General features: G+C 42.2%; 1 protein-coding gene across 1 annotated transcript in view; it reads right to left on the bottom strand.

Moving 5' to 3' along the window:
- Positions 1 to 15,739, bottom strand: part of RUNX1T1 (RUNX1 partner transcriptional co-repressor 1) — a gene marked incomplete at both ends in the record, with an annotated part of 106,458 nt that extends 90,719 nt beyond the window's left edge. The window contains one exon of the mRNA XM_079533716.1: positions 15,712 to 15,739. Coding sequence (XP_079389842.1) covers positions 15,712 to 15,739 — 28 coding nt within the window. The remainder of the gene's footprint in view (positions 1 to 15,711) is intronic.
- Between the last annotated feature and the right edge of the window lie 7,180 nt (positions 15,740 to 22,919).

Below are 22,919 nucleotides of genomic sequence, written 5' to 3'. Positions count from 1 at the left end.
GTCCTGTAAGAACGAACCTCCCAATCTGTTATAAAACCGGAAAGTATCATCTGCTCAAAATGTTCAGTCTGTTCCAGGCCTCCTCCTAACTACTGAAAGTCCAAATGAATGCCTAACTACTGGAAGTCCTAATAAATGTCTTCCACACATACAGATCTCGGTGTCAGAAAAAAAGAACACAATGCGCTCCAGCTATATGTTTACATCAAGACTCTTAAACACAGCTAGCATTTTACCAGGCAAGGCAGACCAGGACATCTCCTACACATTTTCATTGCTAGTGACTTTCCTGCGCAACATTCAGAGATGGAAACAGAATCACAGAATCACAGAATGGTCAGGTTTGGAAGGGACCTCAAGCATCATGAATCTCCAACCCCCTGCCACAGGCAGGGCCACCAACTTCCACATTTAATACCAGTCCAGGCTGCCCAGGGCCCCATCCAACCTGGCCTTGAACACCTCCAAGGACGGGGCATCCACAACCTCTCTGAGCAGCCTGTTCCAGTACCTCACCACTCTCATAGTAAAGAACATCTCCCTGATATCCAACCTAAATCTTCCCTCCTTTTCTACAGCAGTAGTAAACTGCTGAAGAAGAATATGGAAATTGAGACTGAATATTGAGTTCAAGATTCAGGTCACAGATACACTACCAGCAGAGCTCACACTGTCACAAGAACTCAGCCTCTTCAAAACACCATGCTCCTACCTCACCCACCTCATCTACCCAGACAAATTTTACACTTGGTGCTCAGACTGGACTCTCACATTAAACTGCAAGATGAAAAAAAAAAGAAAAAAAAAAAAAAGAAGAAAAAGAAAAAAAAAGCATTTGTTTGGAAATGAAACTGGAGAAAGCCTTCAAAGACATCAGGTGCCCAGGCTGTCAGCCCTCCAGCTCTGCCCTTCTGAAGGTCCCATTTTAAGTATCAACAGCAGGAGAGTCTCCTTAGGACTCGACTTTTCAGCAATGACCTATCATGGGTGTTCATCAGGCTAATTCCTTTAAATGCATTTTCTCAATGGAATGCCTGCATGCTTGATGGCATTTGAAATAAACTACTTGCTGCATATGCCTTTTTTCATCCTATGTCAACAACTAGCAAACTGGATGATGGAAACAGTTTGATCCTATCACTCCAACCAAAATTTGGATTGTTTTTAAATCGTCTTGTCTACTCTGCCATTTAACTCTGAATTTCTGAGACTGCAGCATCTATCAATAGCGCAGGACTCAACATTTCACTCTGAGTTAATAAGAATTGGACATGCTGGTCTTATTTCTAAACAAGCATGCTTCAATTAATAATAAACTTGAGCCAGACATACATTTAAATTGCATGTTTTTCAGATGGCAGAATCATCGTGTGTAGAGTGCTAAGAATGGAGATTAATCTTCCAGCTGTAAAACAGTTCCATGTGACAAAACAGAGAGACCCTGAAAACTCTTGCTTCATGTCATGTGTGAGTATGTGTGTGCCTGCATCTTTTTCTTCCTCTCATCTAATTTCATCTGTGAGACTGTCCCTAGAGGACAAGAGAAGAGAGAACCAATTATATCCAGAGGTTGGTTTCTCCAAAATGAAGGCATCTGTTCCATGCCAACGACTTCCACATGGAAGGAAAACAGAACTTTGAAGGCATCTGTGTTCATGGTTGACAGTCACAGATCTTAGGGTCTACTGTAATTGCCCAGCTGCAAACACAATTTGGTTGCTGCTGCTGTCAGCTGATCTCACACAGAAAAGAAGGGAGCTTAATCCCACAGAAAGTAGCTGAATAAAAATCAGATATTCTTACAGGAACACTGATACCTTCTCCCATCTGATGAGAATACTTTTTGTAGTAAAATGGCTTTGATAGAACTAAATTGTGAAGCCATTTTTAATGAACCCTTTACCAAATATTCTACTTTAAAATGCTATTTTGCTATTCTGTATATGACATACAAGTTTAGGCATAAAGTGCTCATTATTTGTTCATATTTCAAGCTGGTATTTTGTAAGAGTGATTCAGAAACTAGCATGATTCACCAGCCACAGAATCCTGCAGCCCACCCCACTTGGGCAAGTAGTCTTGGTAAAAGCAAGAGTATACCTGAACAGAAGCTTCTCCATTTCCTCTCAAATGCATGTGGCAGACAAATAACTTTCATGATATTTATTATTCAACTCACACAACTTCCAGCGTGAGTGGATGCTTTCCAAAAGACACTTAAAGAAATGTTACTGGTAGCTCAAAACCTGTGTTACAACACTGGGAGCAATGCTTGCAGCGAAATACTCAGCAATGCTGTGTCTGTTTGTGTCTTCCAAAGCACAGCACTGAATGCCAACATGGGACCAAGAATACTGACCATGTAAATGCAATACAGTGCACTAAAAGCAGAGTGGCCTGAGCAGAAAAAGTGTTTTCCTTCCCTGTCCTCCACTCAACAGATAAGAGTGGATCAAATACTTCATATACCAATGATTTTTTGTATTTTCTTATGTAGCACCTCTATCAACAGGTCGAAAGAAAAAAGATACTGAATGTTAAGGAAATGTCTTCTCTTCACTGTAATTGTTTTGTTTTAATAGGATTATTAGTTATTTTGCTGGATTTCACTTGCAAACCCTCACATACACAGTACTTGGCCTTTCCAGCCAGCAGTCTACACAACCAAGAAAGGCCAATAGGATTCCTATGCAGTTTCCCTTGCCTGGCACATGCCTCCAGTTATTACAGATGTGCGATGTAGAGAATATGGAGGGGGACACAGCAGATCTGCCACTTCCTGACCACTTCTAAATTGCCTCCAGGAAGGACAAGAGTTGGGAGTAAGGACAATTAATACAGCCACCTGCTTCCTGTGACCTCCTGGGGAGCAGGCATGGCCACTGACAGCAGGCTCTGGCACTGTCACTGAGGTCCTGCCCATCCTTCTCTTCCCAGAGAATCTCTGAGATAATAAAAACAATAGTGGCCAACAATAGCTCCGTACGATAAGGAGAAATTTTGGCCTGGACTTAAAAAAAAAAAAAAAAAGTAAAAATAAAAATACATTAAATAAAATTAAAAATAAATAAATGAAGAAGAAGGAAATTATTCAAAACCTCCCAAGCATTTCATGGGAAGAGGACAGGACCCATAAATCTCAGAAACTGTCCGGGAAGTGATACATTGACTCACTCTTAAAACTACTGTAGCTGTTATTTACTGTAGCTGTACATGTCTCTGGAAAGTTTTGGAGCAGGCAGCTGGCTTAAACACAGTTTTACAGCTCTTGGGATGCAGAAGTAGAGAAATCTGGCCCTATGTACTTAACAGGAACCTCTGAGAATATTATTACAGCAGGAATGGATTTTTTTCTCTCCTTTAAATGGAATTCTTCATCAGGTAACTTCATCATTTATAATGCAAAGACAGTGACTCACTTTACATTCAGACCTGAGCTAGCCCACTTATCCTTACATCAGATAATGTCATTAGGGCAACATCTGAATCTAACCTCCAAACGAGTGCAGCAGAGTATGGCTAAAATCACAGAGGTGAGATGGGAGCACTGAAGGTGCAGATCCAAGCCTTGTGTTGAGACAAAAGTCATACCATCTTCAAGGAAAAATGGGTGCCTGAACACCACTGAAGATCTGAATGCCAGTGCTTTCAAGCCAAGGCTCACAAGCTCTGCTGACCCATGGTGTTGCATTAATTTATAATGGTGCACAAGAAATATGTGTAACATCCAGAAAACTAAGCTTTGCTCTTAAAGTTCAGTTTGATGTTTTCCTTGCTCATCCTCAATACACTTTAATACAGGTTGCAGCATGCTTTTCCAGCATTAAGTGGTTTGCCAACAAGCTTTAAAAATAATAAATAGCACAGTCATGAAACAGCTTTTGCTTAATGGTTCCTAGAACTCAGTGACTTCACTCACTAAAACCCTTTCTATAACGTTACTCTTAAATACTTTCAGCAGTGTCACCATTAAAATAAAATAAAAAAATTATCCCGGCACTACCATCCATTGATAGCACACCCGCAGGTGCCATTATCCCTAAATTTGTTGGCAGCTTTCTCTGGCACCACTACTCTTTAATGGTCCTGGCAGCAAACCTCACCTGGATGTCACTGAAAGCACTCCTTTGGAGCGCACTTCCCAAATATCCTTTGCAGTACTATCAGTCTGTCTCCTCTGTTGCATTCTAATCATCTCATTTTCTGGCAATAGCCTCATGCTCTCTTGCAGTCCAAGCCTGAGCTGGTCCATGGCAGTTTTCTCCTTAAACTAACACGTGATTAACTGTTGGGATAAATTTTCAAAGAGGATTTCAGGGTAGTATCTTTGCTGCTCAGGGTAAGTGTTCACTTGCCTCCAAGTTTTAAAATATTTCATCCTAATAACGCAATGGGGCTAAAACAATGGTGAAGCAAAGCACAAATACAAACCCCAAGTTAATCTAACGCTCCATAAGAGATTCTGTTTAACCTTGGGTCCACCAGATGCCACACACATTTATTTGACATGCCACCTGATTTGTCATGGCAGCACAAAGCACTGGCATCCTGATACTGCCAGAGTGGAAGTGCACAAAACAAAAAGCAGAAAATATGTTCTAGAAAATAAACAATATTGGGGAAAAGTGGACAAGTTGGAGAGCTGAATTGCTTCTTTTTGTCTCAAACTATTTAAAATGACACCTAGGCCCCAAGCTAAGTGGCCACCTGTGTGGTCATGTTCAGAAATGCAAAAATGTAGTCCATAGACGTCCAAATAAAATGAATCGCAAAAGAAAATGACTACTGGTAATGACTACTACTTATGCAAATTATATATTAACATCCAAAAAGGCAGGCACCCGCAAGCCTCCTAGGGCCACAAAACTAGCTGCAGTTTTGTACAATTTGTAGCGGTCACACAACCACCTCCTCAAATGCACATCAAAATTCCTGTTTTTCACTCCCTGATTCAACATGGCTTTTTGTAAATGATGCGTATTTTATTATTCGTCGTTACCTGCCACTGTGTGCAGATTAATTCCACTCCACTAGGTGGAGTCTTATATCTTTCCAGACAGCAACTTATTTTCCAAGAGAATCTGTTATCCTCTATCAACTGTTGGTGTTACTTTATCACGAGCACCACAGTCACCCTGCCTTGACTAACAGAAGTGGCAATATCTCAAAAGCCTGCTTGAAGAAATAACCAAATATGTCACAAAGACCACATGTCAACATGCGGCAATATGGGACTGTTCAGGACTACTACTGCTGTATAGCTCTGCTTAACACAGTTGTGTTTTTGTGATAACAAAATTTAATCAAGAACACAGGGTAAAAAATGAACATCACTTCAATAAGTCACTCTATTTCACACATGCCTAAGAACTAAAGATAAACAAAAGTATTTTGCTGAACTTCTTTTCAATCCTCTGTGTGCATTCATAAATATTTTGGATATCTAGGATGTTCTTCCTTTGAGGCATCCCAAAACCTATCACAGAAAATGAAAGCTAGCATGAAAGGATTTCTTTCTGTAGACACATTTCCATTCACAACCACTGGAATTATATACAGCAACTATTCAATAGGAAAAGCAAAACAGCATTCAGAATTCTTGGCCAAGAATGAGAACAGAGCACTTCAATGAGTGTGCTGAGAAAACGCAGATAAGAATATTTTGATATAGACTCTCTACCTATACACAATCTCAGCATGTAGAGACTCCACCCCAATCCCTGCAAAAAGAAAAACCTACGACCGGTACAAGAAGCACCTTAGCTTAAAAACTCAGGCAGACAGCATCTCCCTTAGCACACGACGGCAAAGCATTTGTTTGGCGATACTCGCTAGCAGAAAGCTCCGCGTAGGCACTTAGCGCTAACACGGGGCTCCGCCAGGGTCTCACGTCGCCGGGTCAGCCACGGCGGGGCCAGCTCAGCACGGGTTCTGCTGTTGGCAGATATCACAAGTTATTTAAGGCTACAGACATTTTGCTCCGATCGGCCGTGTTTTTTTGTAATATTTACTTCTCGTACATATGTCTATAACTATGTATACGTCCCACAGAAGGTGAGGTTTAACAGGGTTAGCTTTGTTGGGGGAAAGGAGGTTTGGAGGAAAGGAAACAACTTTCATGTTTAGAAGATTTGAATCTAGTGACTGTCATAGGATGTAAACACTCTTCCGGGGAGGGAGGCTTTTTGTTATGTTTCAGGAGTGCACGGAGTTTGGGATAAAATCTGTATAAATAATCATCCCTCTGTCATTCAACATAAATTTATGCACGTGTGCACACACACAGTTATGTTTGGGAATACAAACTACAAAGTAGACATGCCACAGACTTCCAGACAACCTCCTGCAAGCGCTGATCTCTCACAAAATCCGTTCTATATTTAAATTTCAAGTTTATTGAATTTTAATTATTTTTGATCTGCAGATCACTTTGAGGAAAATCCCCCAAGGTCAATAGCTTACAAATCCAATTGTAAAACCAAACACAAGCACCAGCAAGGCCCCTTCCCATACACACACCTGCCAAGGAACCGAGTTCCTGACTTTTGGATTAGAATTCAGCAGCTAAAGCCCATCCTAATATTAAAGCCAGGTAATTCTCTACATTGCACTAAATGTGAAATAAAGAAGCAAATGAAAAACTCTCATTTCATTTTCTGTGTTACATACATAGGGCTCTATAGATGTAACTGAATTATCACTTCTTCATTAAGATCCTTATCAAAAAAGCCAACAAGCAACTGCCCTTTTCATTACATGAGGAGGATGTTGTTTTGTTTTTAATTAAAATATATATTTTTTTCCCTCTGGAGATGCCTCCAATAGAAAATTTACGTTTTACCAATGCAGCTCTTTCCAGGTTCATAAAACTCACTTGGATTAGCAGCTCAAGAGCAGCAAATATGTTTGTAGGTATTCAAACCTAACTTAATCATTTCATTTAACCATAGAAAAAGTCACTCCAAAAACCACACCAAAAGGTTCTTAATGAGCCTAACCATAGATTTGCAGGTCTAATAAGGATGAAACAAACCAAAGAAAGCTCTGCTATGCTCTTAACTTCCCTTACTTTCTGCAAGGTACTCAGAGGTAGGTGAGGCTGCATAGTTAGAATGGGAAAGCAGCCACCCGTGATTTTAAGATACTATCGTAGTTTATTAATGAAATCGTTCTAAATGTACACGTTAAATCCTTTAGCCAATACAATGACATTCAGCTATCCAGTGCCATTTTTACAGTCCAAACAGATATGGCCCTAATTGCATAATGCTATTTTATCTGCTGAAGATAAAAGTGCCGATAAACAAAAATGCACATTAGGCAGTAGATTTTTTCAGAATAGATTTTTTTTTTTTTTTTTTTTTTTTTTTTTTTTTTAAATAACCCACTTGCATTAACAAAAGATTGCAATGGCTTCCAAATTATAGGGTGTTATTTTTAGTGGAAGTAGTTCAATATTCATATTGGAGCAGATGTAGCAGTTTAACAAAACAGCTCTTCAAATCCTGCACAAATTGAAAACAGGAAAACTGATTGCATTTTCTCTTATCACTTTCCTTTTCTGAATTGACACTTTTGGCCTTCTGAAAATTTACACATGGCTTTCATCTCAACAGCACCTGCTGATCAAACAGAAACCTAACATTTTCATGAAAATGGTATAAAGGACCAGTTTTCTTTTTACCATCTTAAAGGGCATCAGCAGTCCACTTGATGGCAACAATTGTTGAGTAGATGGCACACTCAGAATACATTTTATATTTTCATTACAGTTACTTTTAAAAATGAGTTAAATCACTGGTAGCTCTTTCATATTAGCTTTTTGTCTGCCTTAAATTAATTTCAGTCTCTATCTCAGCCTAACCCTGATGATTTTCATTCTGCAGTCAGCTAGATTTTAAAGAACATCTGAAAGACTTAGATATAATAAGACACGTCCTATGTTCTGCAACCACTGGGTCTTCTTTTTATATGTGTTTATACATTAACGTATACATTAATATATGCAATTTGTGCATATGTTGCACATAACTGTATACTTTTCTTTATACTAAATAAAAATCTATATCTGTCATTCTGCAGTATTTTCCCCATATTGAATCTTCCAAGCGCTGTCACGAAAGCATGTTGAGAAGGCCAACGTTGAAATATTTACATTAAAGTTGTTCTTTGTTTCCTTGTGCAATCCTCAGAATTAGAGAAGGTCTAGCAGGCACTTTGGAACTTGAGCATCAAGGGTTGCCATTGGTGAACACACAAGGAACACAATTGGCAGTCCTTGGGCTCTTCCTGTGAAAGGTTAAGGTATCAAGTCATGTACATAAAGTATGAAACTTAAGTACCTTGTTATCCTGTCTGCTGCCGAGTCTGTAAACTCTGAAGTGCTGCAGCAGGTAACAAGTACCATCTTCCCTTGTACATAATTCTAGGTGTAATTAAAGATACTCCTGAAACCTGCTACGTGTCAGCTCCTTAACTGATGGAGGCCTAACCTCTCTGAAGTGCTTTGCTGCCATCCGTTACTATTCTGCTTCAGTGATAAGGTAACCTGAAGGCAGAAATGACATACAGTAATATATGTGCCACTCCAGACAGTTGGTTTGTGAATTTCAGTGTTTCATCATGCTCACTGAGGCAATCGCAAACCCAAAATGTCAATATGTTCAGTCAATGGAAGTAAAATAATGGGGCTCTATTGTCTTACCCTATCGATCTGCTGCTGTCAACAAGAATACATGCCCCCCTGGCTTTAAACAAATTTTAATTAGGCTTTTAGTTACTGCATCATAGCTATATATCTATCTGTGCAAACACTTGACAAAGGAAAACAGCAATATTTCAAACTTCTTGGATATATTTTAAAGGTAATTGCTTAAGGTTTCTTTAAGAAATAATTGCTGATGAAGCCATTTGCTAAAACAACGTGCACGCACACTCTTTGAGTTGCTGTAATCTGGGCAGAACTGAAAAACCACCTGCTATCTGCATCCAGAGGAAAAGAAGGGGGGAACAATCCAATTGATGGGCCTTAGCGTGGATGCATACCACCTTCAGGCAGCGGGAGGGAGGTGGGCAGCGGGCAGTGCGGCCTTTGTACATGCCCAGCACACACATACATATCACAGCTTATCTGCAACCCAGCCCCGTGTCCCTGCAGGGCGGAGGCTGTGTGACCCAGATGGAAAGGGAGGCACAGTGGGCTGTGAGGTAGCGGTGGGTGCTCCGGCTCCTTTCACCCTCTCTTCAGGCTGGCAGCTGGTCCTGCTTTGCTTCCACAGCTCTGGGACAAGCGCTGTGCTAGACGCAGCATTAAGCCTATGGGGCCAATACCTGAAGTCAATTCCATCCCCACCAAGACAACATCCCCATGATCTCCATCAGCCTAGGACCCAGACAGAGGATGTGCCCTATCAAGAGCACTGAGACACCCAGCCAAGCAGCCAGCACAAGCCACAGCTCAGCCTTGCTACAGCCCCAGTGCCACACAGCACCTATGCCTGGCTGAAGGTCACCATCGTCCACCAGAGATGGAACAATAAACCAGAGCAGGCCCTCCGCCCAGCACTTCAGATATCAAGAAAACAAGTGCTCGGTTCCTATTAACTGGATTCATCAAAACTTACTGGGAAGGAAGAAAGCAAAGCCTGCAATGCTTGGCCTGCAGCTGAGGGCAGAGCCAGCCAGCAACATCCCTGCATAAAGACCGCTGGTTGCTCAATTCACTCTGTACTTTTCAAATGTTCCTCCCTAGGAACCAGCATTTATCTGTTATGGGAATGTGTCTCCCTCACATGTCTGTAGAGAAGCAACACGATGGCTGGGATGAGGACAATGACAGCATGCTGGAGTGAAACAAGCATTGTTCAGCACCAAACCCCTTCCAAAAATCACTCGGCCAAGATAGCAGTTTTTCCACAAGAAAAGAAATAAAGGGAATTTGACACATAATACAAAGTGAAAAGCAGAACCTAAGTGGGGGAAGGGCGTGTGCGTGAAAATCATGTCACTGCAATGAATGTCAGATAAAAAGGGGTCTGTCACAAATCCTCCACTAATCCAATAATGCAAAAACCTCTTGCTATTGCCGAGACATAGCACAAGGTAATTTTTTTGTATTCTTCATAAACCACTCTACACATTTAGCAGTAGAAAGACAGCAATTTGTCAAATTTTCTTATCAGGAATTTAATTTTCCATTAAAGGTAAACTGACTTTTTATGCGTCAAATTTACTGTGCGCATTCCTTGGCCAGTATTTTTACCCTACCAAAGGGCCACTTTTTGCACAACTTCCTCCAGTTGTCAGTTGTGTGACAACCATATTTAGAGGTAATCAGGTCACATTACAGGAGTTAGTCAACTCATGAGAAACCCTAACCCTCACACTTAATGGTATGCTCTATGCATTTCTAAAGAAAAGTGTCTTAAATTCAGCCTGGAAGGTACCACAGAGCTTTCTCTATGTGTATGTCCTTTCAAAATATTGTGTACTAATTGTTCTTTTTGTTCTTAAGATGTTAAGAATTTTTTTTCTTTACACACACACACACACACATATATATATATACATATAAAATATGCAATGATCTAATTTAGGATCCATCAGATTCTCATCTGCCAGAGCCACAATGCTCATCTTGTATCGGTGCTGGCCATCGCACCAGGCAGTTTTACTACTCCAGTCATAATTCTCTGAAGAAAAACTAATCCAGGATCTTTTCTAATGTAAACAGTTTGCTGCAAAAACACTCACATTTAAAAATAAAGCAATGTGTGGTAATAAAATAAATACAATCAGACTACAAATGTGTAACAGAAGTGGCATTCCATAAGCACAGCTGTCTCAAAGTCCAAGCTGCAGGCTAGAAATCTTAATTTCAACTGACTCCCTCTTAATCATGGGTTACCTTCCTATAAAGCGTAAAGTCCATCTGCCCCAGGCAGATAAGTTTTGAAGCATTAAAATAGATAAAAATCTAACATTTTCTTTCTTGCATTGAATATGTGAATTCTAGTGTGTTATAATGTGAGAATTCCAACATATGACCATTATGGCACAATATCTCATAGCTCAGCTTGTCATTACTTCACTTGTAATTCTTATGTTAATTATGTTCATAATTACTATAAACAGATGTGGTAGAAATTCATGTGACCTTTTACTGCAGAAGGCATTTCTCACTCTTTCCACTTTATTTTAGCAATACAATATTAAACCAGAGCAAAGTATCTACATGCATATATACATATTTAATGGAAAACCATGTCTACCCCATATTTTCAGCCACAGGACCACCTATGTGTCAGCACACTGACATGAAAATGATGGTAACTGAGAAGTCGACCCTGAAACATACCCGCAAAAGACTGTGCCTGAAGTGAACCTTTTTGGCTAAACTGAACTAAATCTACAACTGAAGCCTGGGACACAAATGGAGCAGTGTGTTTTTATTCAGCACCTTTGTTAATGCAGCAGTATCCTGCTTTACAACCACAGGTACATGACGGCCATACAGCAATTTATTTTACTCGCGGCCCAACCATCACCGTCTGTACACAAAACACATTTACAATAAAATCACTATGGATTTCATTAAGAGAAAGCCTACTCGAATTTCATTTCTTTGGACCTAATCTATAATTAGTGTGGACAGACAGGTGCAAACCCTTCTCCTCTACAGATGGCTACTGGAAATGGTGCAAAATAGCTCCTTCTGTTTAAACAACACACAGATAACCTGCTCTGCTCTTATCACTTACAATTACCTCCATTATACTGAACTAATGTTTACTTTAATAAAACGTCCACTGTTCTCTAAACGATATTTGGAAACTTTCATATCAATGGCAGGGAAAAAAAAAAATGAAGATGGAAGTCAATGTCTCTCAGATGAAATTATTTTGAAGGGAAATAAAAAGCCTTTTGAAGGGCAGGATATTTTGACTTCGATCTTACATCTGCTGATCGTTTTTCTTTATCCACAAAACCACACAGTATACTACTTCCTGATGCATTTATGCTACCATATATTAAGCTAATCAGGTTTATAGTAAACAAGAAGAAAATAACCGCAATTTTAAAGCAGTTCTTTGAAAAGTAACATTTACTGTAGGGAAACAAGACCTTTTACAGTAAAACTTCAGTTTTTAAACTAACTTTCTTTAGATCTTTAATGTGAAAGTAGGTGAAGAAAATGAAATCTGGAAGCCAATATTTTAAGAATTTACTCTCGGTCCTTATGCTAAATTCAGTGTCAGTTTAAAATCTTATAAATATTCTAGGTTGCTATTAAAGGCTGTATGAAAAAAGCAGGCTGCTACTAACTAAACAGATCCAAGGTTTTTAATTTATTCTGATTTAAAATAATTTCTTTCAGCGGTTTTTCAGCCAGACCATGAGAAATAACCTCTTCACAACACCAAGTTCACGTTTCATTTCAGTTGATAAGGCTTCTTGATCTCCGCATGACAACTTAAGTTGCTACAGAACAAAGACCAGGGTCTCCCCCTCAGCCTAACAAATCTGAAGCTCCTGCAACAGCAACATACTAATATCCTTATTCAATTAGCTGAAGATTTAACAGTAATGGACTGTGGCAAGTGGATTTCAAAGATGGAAATGACAATTGCAAGCCCATTCTCCCATCACCCCCAATGCAAATACCGCAGACGCCTATTTCACCCCAAGTGCCTGCAATGAGGGGCTCACAGGCTGCACAGTACCTCAATGGAGCGAGCTTCGCATTCAACGCCTGTCGGCTGAAGTTCATTTCAGAGAAGTGAGAAACAGGATTTGACAGGGAAGAACGTTCTGAGCTGACTAGCCACTGGCCAGCACTCCAGGTGGAGCTGTTTTTCTCCCCTTTATTCTACAAACAATACTTCTGGCACTGAACTCCATGTGCGCGCAGGCATACATAGTGTTAAGTGTATACAGATGAGACGCCGTGTGATGTTTTACTGGTCCATTATTTAGGCAAGAAACGAGTTAACGTTAAGGTGGTCAGAAATGGTAGAAGGCAATGTTTTACTTGAAAAGATTTTGGAAACTATTTAAAAGCTCAAAGCCTTTGAAGGAAAACAACTCGTGCAGCAGTTGCCAGGAAGCAGTGACCTAACGCTGCTGTCTGCATTCCATTACAAACAGAATGGTTCTTGTCTCCTCCGGCCTGCTCCCACCGGCCCCACGACAACTCGCTGTGTCCCACCACCTCCCTCACACCCAGCCTGGCTTCAGTTCAGCATCAGCAAACTTTGGGGTGCTGGGTCTTGGTGGGGACTGGGCTTTCCTTCACACTGTTGCATGATGTGAGCTTTCCGTGATGGAAAGGAAAAGTGATGCAGGAACTGAAGGTAGCAATTCTACCCCCAGGTTCAGATCTGGTAAAAGTGACCTTCAGAAAGTTGTCAGTTACCAAACACAGCACTACTTCTTCACTGAAAGCTCTGACAGGGAGCCTGCAGCTTGTCTCACAACTAATGAAGCCTTTGCCAACTTTGTGTTTCCATATACTGAACCGTTAGGAACATGCCATGCTTAGATCTTTTTCCTAGTATTATTTCTATTGATGGGGAGCCCCAGAAACATGCCTCGTGCTAAAACCAGACCATATAAACAAGACGGAAACTTTCCTAGCATTCAGCCAGGCTGAAGGAAGTTCCCTGCTCGTATTGGATTTCCTAAGGAAATCAGCCCAGAATAAACGGCATGAGGTTTTCAGACTTCCCATGGAAAGGTCAAGCATCAGCTTTAACAGCCATCAGAAATCAGTTTCAGTCCTCTTACCACCCAGCTTCACCCAAACCGCTCAGAGAAAAGCAGAGCAGAAGACCTGCACAACAGAACTCACATCTAAAAGCATCTCTCCCATCTTGCCTCAAACTGCACTTAACAAAGTTACTCATTTAAACTTCCCATTGCATCTGTCAGGATGCAGAAACAGAGGAAATGTGAGGCTATGAGGGTATAATTAAATAAATTATAATCACCCTTAGCCCGAACATATTGTGTTTACAAATACAATAATTATGTTTCTAGCTACATGTCAAAAGAAAATATTTTCTGAGTCCTTCAAAAAGCATGCGAGTACTGCTTGAAGGAGAAAATAAGTCAAAACAGATTAGCAGACCAAAAACGGGTAGGGAGAAAAAAAAAATAAATCCTGCTTTGGTCAGCAAGTCGGACCACCATCAGGGGATAAATCAATTTGCAGCAGCTGCGGACAGCCATTTAAGTCTGGGGCCTGAACAGATTAATTAGGGGAAGCGATGTTAAAAGTTAAAGGGGTCAGAGTTACATTAAGCATACGTATATTGGCTGGAGCAGCCCCTCGGCTCTTACATACCGAGACTCAGAAGGCATCCTTCAGTTACAGGAGGGTATGCCCAGAGCCAGGCGTTTGGCACTCGCTGTACAACCACAGCTGTGCATGCGGGCTGCTTTTAGGGGGTATATCCCTCTCTCTTCTCCCCATCTCTAACACCCTACGCCCGTCACCGGCGTCCTGGTTTGTCTGCGGAACCGCGCGGCTTCCTACCACAAGATCAAGCGATCTCCAGCCCTGCTGCACCGGGTAGTACCAAACTCGGGCAGCTCCTTAAGGCAGGATCGCTACCTGGGGCTCAGCGGATCGCAGCCCGCACCGCAGCGATGAACAAGCGGGGGATGCAGCCCGCACCCAGCAGTCTCCAAGATCCGGCTCCTCTCGACTTAGAAGCCCGCAGCCGCTCTTGGACCGACGGCTGAGCGGGAGACCGGGCGGCTATAGGGACGGTGGGGCCGCATGCCTTCGCCCTCCCGCACCCCGGGGACCGGCCCCAAAGCTCCGCTGCGGGCGATCCCACAGTTGCTTTCAGTTTCTCTCTAACGTTTCGGGGAGCAGAGGGCAGTGACAACACTGATTATTTCTGGACACAGAATTTAACAGAATTCACGTGCTGGGGGTGCCCCAACGAGGCCCGCGAGTGCTTTCCTCCCCCGTGTCCGATTTTCGCCCCGTCTCCCAACTTTGGCACTAACAAAAGGACTCGAAGTAGCCCAAAGTGCAACGCTCGTTTGCACGGGCGGGCGTGTGGTGTTCATCCCTCAGCCCCCCGTATGGAACCGATCCCTCCTGCTCAGCTCGGCGAGGTGACACGATCACATCCTACTGCAGTTTGGGAAACGCACTCCCTAACGCTGCCCTCTCGTTTCAGGAAGCGAGATACGAAACCTCGATGCAATGGAAGACGATGTGCACAGCCTGAAATATTTCTCGCAAAAGAGCCTGAAGTGGTGTTGCCTGTGCTACATAATCCGACGATTGTAACGGAACAACAACAAAATCCCACCAGAAATATTTCAGGCACTCCGTTTCACATTGGCTAGGTCTGGGATCTGGCAAGAGGGCAGGAAAAAAAAAAAAAGAAAAAAAAAAAAAAAAAAGGGGGAGATAAAAACCCCAAACAACAAAACTAGTCCTAAATGGAGACAGAAACCCTAAGCTAGGAGCTTCGGAGGGCTGCTTTCTACACAAATTGAGTGCTGCGGGTCCTGGGCTTTTGAGAGATCCGGGGCCGAGCCGGTGAGCGGGGACAGCGGTGGAGGAGCTGCATGCACCCGGGCACGGCCGCAGCCCCGGGTTAGTTCCAGCCGCGGAGCCCCAGCGGGAAGGAGAGGGGGAAAGAAAGAGGGGCCCGCACCCCCGCGCCGCGGCCCCGCGCCCGTACTCACACTGCAGAGGACCGGAGATTCCCACCATTCGCCACGGGCTGCGAGCTGCAAATAAAAGTTCCCGTCCTGCTCGGGGGAGCGCCGGCAGCCCAGGCTGCTGTAGGGGCGCGGGGGTGGGAGCGGGGAGAGCAGCGCGGCGCGGCTTCCCTTCCCAGTCCAGATGATCCACGTCCACAAAAGTCAAAACGAGCTGAGGAGAAACTCCAGCTGCTCCTTTCCCCCCTCCTCCTCTCTCTCTCTCTCTCTCTCTTTTTTTTTTTTTTTTAAAGGAGGATCAGCTCGAGAGAGCCTCCCGGTTCCAAGGGAAAGGACGAGAAGCAAAAATAAAGTCTCCAAGCCGAGATAGCGAACGCCCAGCTCCTTCTCCTCGCCGCAGCCAGACGTGATGCGGAGCGCAGGGAGCGGCCGCTGTCAGTGGCGGGGGCTGTGCCTGTCCCCGTGCAGCCGACGCATCGCCGGGCCGAGCCGCGCTGCGCTGTGCCGCGTCGCTCCGCGCTCCGTTCCGCCGCTCTCCTCTCCGCTCAGCGCCCCGCTCCGCCCGGCTCCCCGCTAGCAGACACCTCGCGAGGCAGGCAGCATACTGCCGGCAGCCGGCCCGGCCCCGCTACCCAGGTGCAGGGGGGGAGGGCTTAAAGCAGTGGGAGGTGATAGAGGTAGGAGACATCTGTGTCGTGAGGGGGTTAGTGGGGGTCAAGTAGATGTTAACAATAGGCGAGCGCGGTCCCTCTCGGGCAGCCCGCCTGCTCTTTCTTTCCCTCGCTCGCTTTTACCGGGTGGACATCTAACTTGCTCCCTAATGATGCCTCCCCGGCTTTAAGAGTCCAGACTGCCCTGCAGTAACCCAAGACAAACACTTTCCCTGGCCATCTGGAGAGCTCCTGGCTGCTCTGCCTGTGTCTCATCACTGTGTGAAGAGACAGCAGTGCTAGAAATCAAGCCACTCTCAGATCTACTCTCTAATCCCCTTCTGTTAGCTGATTTCCAGTCAGACTGTTTGCTTTCGCATTAGATAATAGCCTTAGAGAAAACAATTATCATTTTCTTTTTCCCTTTGTATTTTGTTGTTTATAAAGTACAGTATTGAGGAAGGCCTCCCTCTCTTTTTTTTTTTTCTTTTTTCCCTTTTTTTTTTTTTAAAGAAATGTACGTCTTTCGTGGTTTGTAGAACCCAGATGCAATTTCACACTTTCCTGGAAGGGAATTCTGGATTCTTCCAAAAGCAGAAACACGATTGCGACTGCAGTGGAAATTAATTACGAACAGCTACAATTAATAGGAGTGTGCCACCATTTGCTCCGCACTTCATTCCCTAATCGTTTCAGGAGGCATCCATACATTTTCCGATTCATCAGTCATTCCCTTCCACGTTTCTCAGAGAATGTCATTGTCAGTGATGCAACCTACAGTGAAGCGGTGCTTCTGCTGTCATGTTGACGCTACACAAAGAAGGCACCTCCATGAAAAAAAAAAGAAAAAAAAAAATCGACTTCGTAGAGTGAGGAAAAAGCTGTGTTTTTGTTGCGTTTCAGGCTAGTGATTGGAGCTCTCAGAACTGTCTGGGCATTTAGCGTAGGACTTTTTTTTTTTTTTTTTTTTTTAATGGCAAATGTTAACTAAAAGCGCTGGTGTGTGTAGCCGAACTTCTCATCAGCCAGCATTGTTTATCCCTGTATGCACACTCACGCACATGCTATGGGCCTGCTCTTGCAAACTTGCAAGTGCCTGATTTTAAGCACTGAAATAGGTGTACTGAATGTAAAGGAGCTTTACATGTGCTCACAACAGGCGCATACGCATTCCTGGAAAGGACATTTATGAGCATCATTTATCCGCTGCTGTGCCAGGCTTTGAAAATGCAGTTGTTTTTGAAAATATGTTTAAAGTATGCTTTAGGATCTGGTTAAATGTATCTCTCCTACAGATATTTAGATACACATGGCTTTAATGAGCAGATTGGCATAGCATAATAAGAGGTCAAGTTTACCTTGAAGTGAATTCAGCTCAACGGAGCAATTACATCAGGACATGTTTTGTTCTACAGTGATTTCAATTTACACAACTGGTGGGAAGCCACAAGCCGGGCATTGATTTCTAATTTAAAAGCTATCTGCTTTACAGAGGTCCATTTTGAGGCCAAAATTATTGGCCGATTTTTAAAAAGCTTTTTAAAAATAATCTAAAAATAGCAAATTTCCAATATTTCCTTTGTCTGCTGCAGACAGAGACTTTGGTTGAGTCTGAAAATCTGTGTGGCACGATAGTTTCATCCATGTTGTTGAATGGAAAGCTGAAAAGTGAGCAGGAATTGTCGAAGGACACAGAGCATGTTGTGCTGACGTGTTGAGGACTGAAAGCCGAGTCTGAAATCTCAGCTTAAAACAACAGCAACAAAAAAACCTCACCAGAGCAGTTACCTCTGGCTTGTACCTTTAGTTTGAGAGATCAGGTATTATCTTACGAAAGAGGGAAGGAGCATCATTTAGAAACTATGGGAAGCTATTAGCCATTAAACATCCACTTACAAACTGAATCAAGTTAACATCTCCCATTTTCTGTAAAGAGAATAGTACAGAAGTCACCTTTCAGAATGCCTGCCCTGCCTCACAGAGCAGTAGATGCAGACCCTCACACAGTGACTGAGCTCCCCCATCACACAGGGAGAATACATTGACATGATTCCTAAGTCATAAAAGATTGTAACTACCAAATATTGTCATTATATTCCCTGGCTCATGAGTGAAGCCTGGCTTATTGCACGCCTCTCTTACCCACACCTTTTTCTTCTCTCTATTTATTTCCTGGAGAAAGCAGGTATGTTTTAGTGCAAAAGGAAAAATAAACATGTTCTTTGAAACATGAATTTATGTTTCAGGAAGAAAAAAAACACAGGCTCACAGCAGACCTCACAAATACTTGGTAACTTTACACCCCACAGATTTTTCCTGCAGACTGTAGCTGCCATGTCTGATTTGACATGTGAAGGATTTACACCGTGTATCACTGTGTGATATGGTGTGAGAGGAAGGCTGGTGGAAGCGGAGTTGCACATGGGAGTCAGAAATATCCTGCGATGCTGTCCAAAACTGACTGTATTTTGATTGTACACAGACAGATCAAATGTTCTGAGCTGAAACGTGGCTTGCTTTTTGCTGCAAATAATTATATTATGGGCACTCATCCGTACTGACATTCTTGGAACAGAATTTCTATATCAACTCACCTCAGTGCCATTTAAAAATAGACACATGTATGTCCCTCCAAATCATCATTGCCTCGCAGCTCCAGGTGTCAAACTCTGTTGCATGTCTGCATCCGGAATCTGCTCTAACAGTTCTCTGCTCAAAATTTACAGACTCGAAGCCCGCGCCTGTTTTGAGGTGATGTCTTTCCATTGAGATGACTTCCATTACCAAAAACCTCTCTGTATGCTGCAGGGAGCATGCAGGGATCTCCTTGTTGTTTTGGGCTGGGCCAGGCCTTGGCACTGTGACTGCCGCAGTGCTCATTTCACCAGCACTTATTTTCACTGAGGCACAGTAAACGTTCATATAAAACTAAACAGTTTAGCTCGATATTTGATAGCTTTAACTTATGAACTTATCCATGTTTTCCCAATTTCCCCTGTAGTTTACAAGTGTTTTTTATATGTTAGCATGGGCCGCGCTTAGTTTCCATCCCCTCCTGGTTGCACACCCTTTGCAGGTGGCACACTCCAAAGGTGGTTGCTGCACAGTGCGTGCTGGTGATACACATACTTTGCAAAATCCATCACCGCTTGGCTGAGTGCAGGCTAAATCCCACCTGGACCCTGTGCATCAGGACAAGTGCTTGATAAAGGGAGCAGAAAGTATGCTGCAGCAGGACAGATCTCCACCCTTCAGTATGCAGAGCATGTCCACTAGGTGATGTACATGCTGCAAGAGCTGGCACATCACCTGCTTGCCATCTCCCTTCTTGCTATTGTTTACCCTCTGCTTTTGGTTCGGACGAAAATGTGTTAAGTTCCTTCCAAATGGAAAGAAAGAGGCTATCTACCTTCAGGATGTTACAGGCTTCACTGATGTGCATTTTGACATCTCCTTGTCTGATGTGATAAGTTTTAGCCCTGCTTCATGTATATTTATTTGGGGAATGCCTTAATTAAATTCTGTGCTAAGGGCACTTCTTGCATTCCTCTTTGCCTTCCTTTGGCATTGTCAGGACTCCAAAAAACCCTTTGCTGTTGCAGCATCCTGATGCGCTTTGCACATGTATACATGTGCTGTGACAGAAAAAGGAGAGCTGGGTTATTTGGGGAAAGTTCATGTAGACAGAAAGTACCTATTGATGGTCATTTGCTGGAATGCCAGCTTTGTCATAGCTGTCAGTCATTTTCAGTGAAATATGGCTTCTTATTGAAAACACAAATCTTTTCAGGACGGTTCAGTTAAATATAGCAACATCCACCAAAAAGAGAGAAGAAAAGTGTTTTGAAAACTTTCTTTTTCTCAGAAGCAAAAAGCTTGCCTTGCCCTAATCTGCTGTGTATGATTTATTTATACAAATAAATATGTTAAATATTTATTACATTAATATTTAATATTAAATGTATTTTAAGATAAAAAATATTTATTTTTAGTGCTGAGATTTGTTTTGTTTTTCTCTTTACTGGAACCAAAAGGAACAATCCAGGCTCAGAGCTTCTTCTCCAACAAACCCGAAACCCACCAAACTGGAAAGAATAAATTTGGTTTCCAGTCATGTTAAAGAGCAGGAAATGTCTTGCTGCTGGGGTTCCAGGAAGCAATAAGAGCTGCATGAAATGCCTGCCTGGCACAAGTCTCCTGGCCTTGCTGCTGCGGCTGCCCCATGCATGCCCCCTGACTTCTCACCTGCTGGGCCGCCACCTGGCAATAAACAGTCACCTCCTGTTAGCAGCCAGGAGTAAAACAAGCAGCCACAAAGCTGTTTACCTAAACACCAGAGAAGTCCCCCAAAGCAGATCTGCAGGCAGGGCTGTTTGTCCCTGGGGCAGAGTGGGGAGCTCCAATGGCCATCGTGGTCTAAAGTAGCGAACCCAAGATGTGTGAACTTGCACAGGTTTCCCCCTTTATGCATACACAACCCCTCGCTGCTACGTCCTGTAAATAGTTCAGTGGCATTTGATGTGTGAAAGGGGAAACGACATGGCTCTCTTATCTTTTCCACTGACATGTTGACAGTGCGTTATTCCACTTACACATGAGCTCAGTTGGGAGTGTAGCTGTGTTTCCCTGCTGGCTGCAGCTGACCATACGCTGGCAGTGCTGGGGACGGGACCTGGCTCACGCAAGTCTCATGACATGAGGTGAAGTCCTCTTTTGGGACAGCAGATCTCTATGTCTCTGGCTGTAAATAAAACCAAAGTGGTCGAGCCGGGAACTCTATTAATATCATGGCCTCTGCATGATGTAACTGAAACCGCTCCCCCACAACTGTTGTTGATATTTGCATCAAACCAAATTATACAAATGCATGTTTTAAAACCTACATCTGGAAAACAAAAAATTCAAACTATCCTGGAAAGCAATTTTTATTATAGTGGTTTCTTCAAAATCCATCTGTCTCTTTAACCTGGAAGAATCCTTCACAGAAATAAATAAACACTCTAGGAGTAGCTTAGAGACTTTGGCATTCTAGTTTACTTTACATTGTGTTTACAATGATGTACATGGGTACATATCTTGACTGTTTGTATTCCTACAATCAAGCTTAGACTTTCCCTTGCCTTTGTATCATCCTTATGTGATTACTTTCTAACTCACAAGATAATAATTTAAAAATCAAGATTTAAACAGGGTGCAGTATGTGCCACTTAGGATGCAAAACATTTATTAACATGAAGTAGGAATTGTATTAAAATAAAGTAACGAGTATCATGACAAAACAAAATCATGCGTCAAAGTTTCAGGCTGCTGCGGAAAAAAAACTCATCTAGATAATTGAGTCTGGTACTGCTTTGCTTGTTGGACTCTATTTAAAGCCTGGTTTATTTTTAGAAAGAAACCAATGAAATCTAGTTTGCTCAGGAATAGTTATTTGCAGATCAATAGCAAGTTAATATGTTGTCTCGTATGCACATCATTATGGGGAAGACGCTTTGATACATCAGTCACTTATTACTTCTGGTCTCAGACAAATAGGAAAAGTAGCAATACTGAAAAAAATGATGTCTTACAGAAGACAGAAGATCTTTCTTTTTAAAAAAACTTTAAACAATTGAAGTTGAGAGGATGTTGGAAGTAAAGCATAACATATAAACTGGCATATAAGGCAATGCACAGTTTGAAATCACTCTTTATTGGACAAAAAGGAACAGTACAAGACTTTCAACGCTGCACATGACAATACAACAAATTACCTTTTAAAAGGAAAGTAACAAAAATATGGCTGTAAATGAAGCAGCCTACAGAAGCCCATGTTGTATGGTTAAAAAAATGAAGAGCTAAATTCAGCCACCTTTAGTTGAACAGGGTAGCAACCAGTTCTGGTGTGTTTTCCAACAGGTTCATTGGAACTTTCCTTGAAGTAAGGTGCTATTGCATGTGTCAAAATCTCACACAAAGTGCCATAATAATTTATTGCCCGTTTCCAGAAACAACCTGATTCTGTCTCCCTGAAATGACTGACGTGTTTGGCCATTTATTTCTTAGGAAAGGATCAGAACTAGAACTCTCACAGACCTTACTGCTAAAAATACTTTCCTGTTCAAATCACATATTTTTAGCTGAAATGTCTTTCTCGCTTACACAATTATTTGCTTTTTAACCATGGACAAAAAGTAAACATAATAATACATTTGGTAGTTACATCCTAAATCCCGGAAACCAGCTAAGTCAAATTTAGAAGGCCTTTTAAAAAAATCCTGAAGAAACAATCTTCAGTCTACATGATAAAAATGCGTAATTTAATTTTTTATTGTTTCATCTAAATATGATAACTTTTTAATATTGAATAACTCACCGTGAGAAGGCAGATACCATTGTGGTTGCTTACAGAAGTGTGATCATTCTTTTGCCAGTGAATATTCTTCCAAAGTTTGAGTTAACAAGCAATATATCTGATGTTGCTTTTTCTATTTCTCTTCTTAACTGAATAGTTTTTGCCCTGAAACTTCCCACTCTTGCTTGCTTATTTTTTCCTATAATTTTGAGGACATAATATACATCTTCTTGTGATCTCCCTTTACT

Source organism: Tetrao urogallus (genome assembly GCF_951394365.1).
Source record: "Tetrao urogallus genome assembly, chromosome: 3".
NCBI lineage: Eukaryota > Metazoa > Chordata > Aves > Galliformes > Phasianidae > Tetrao > Tetrao urogallus.
Note: the sequence above shows the minus strand (reverse complement) of the source record. Positions and strands in the feature narration are given on the sequence as shown.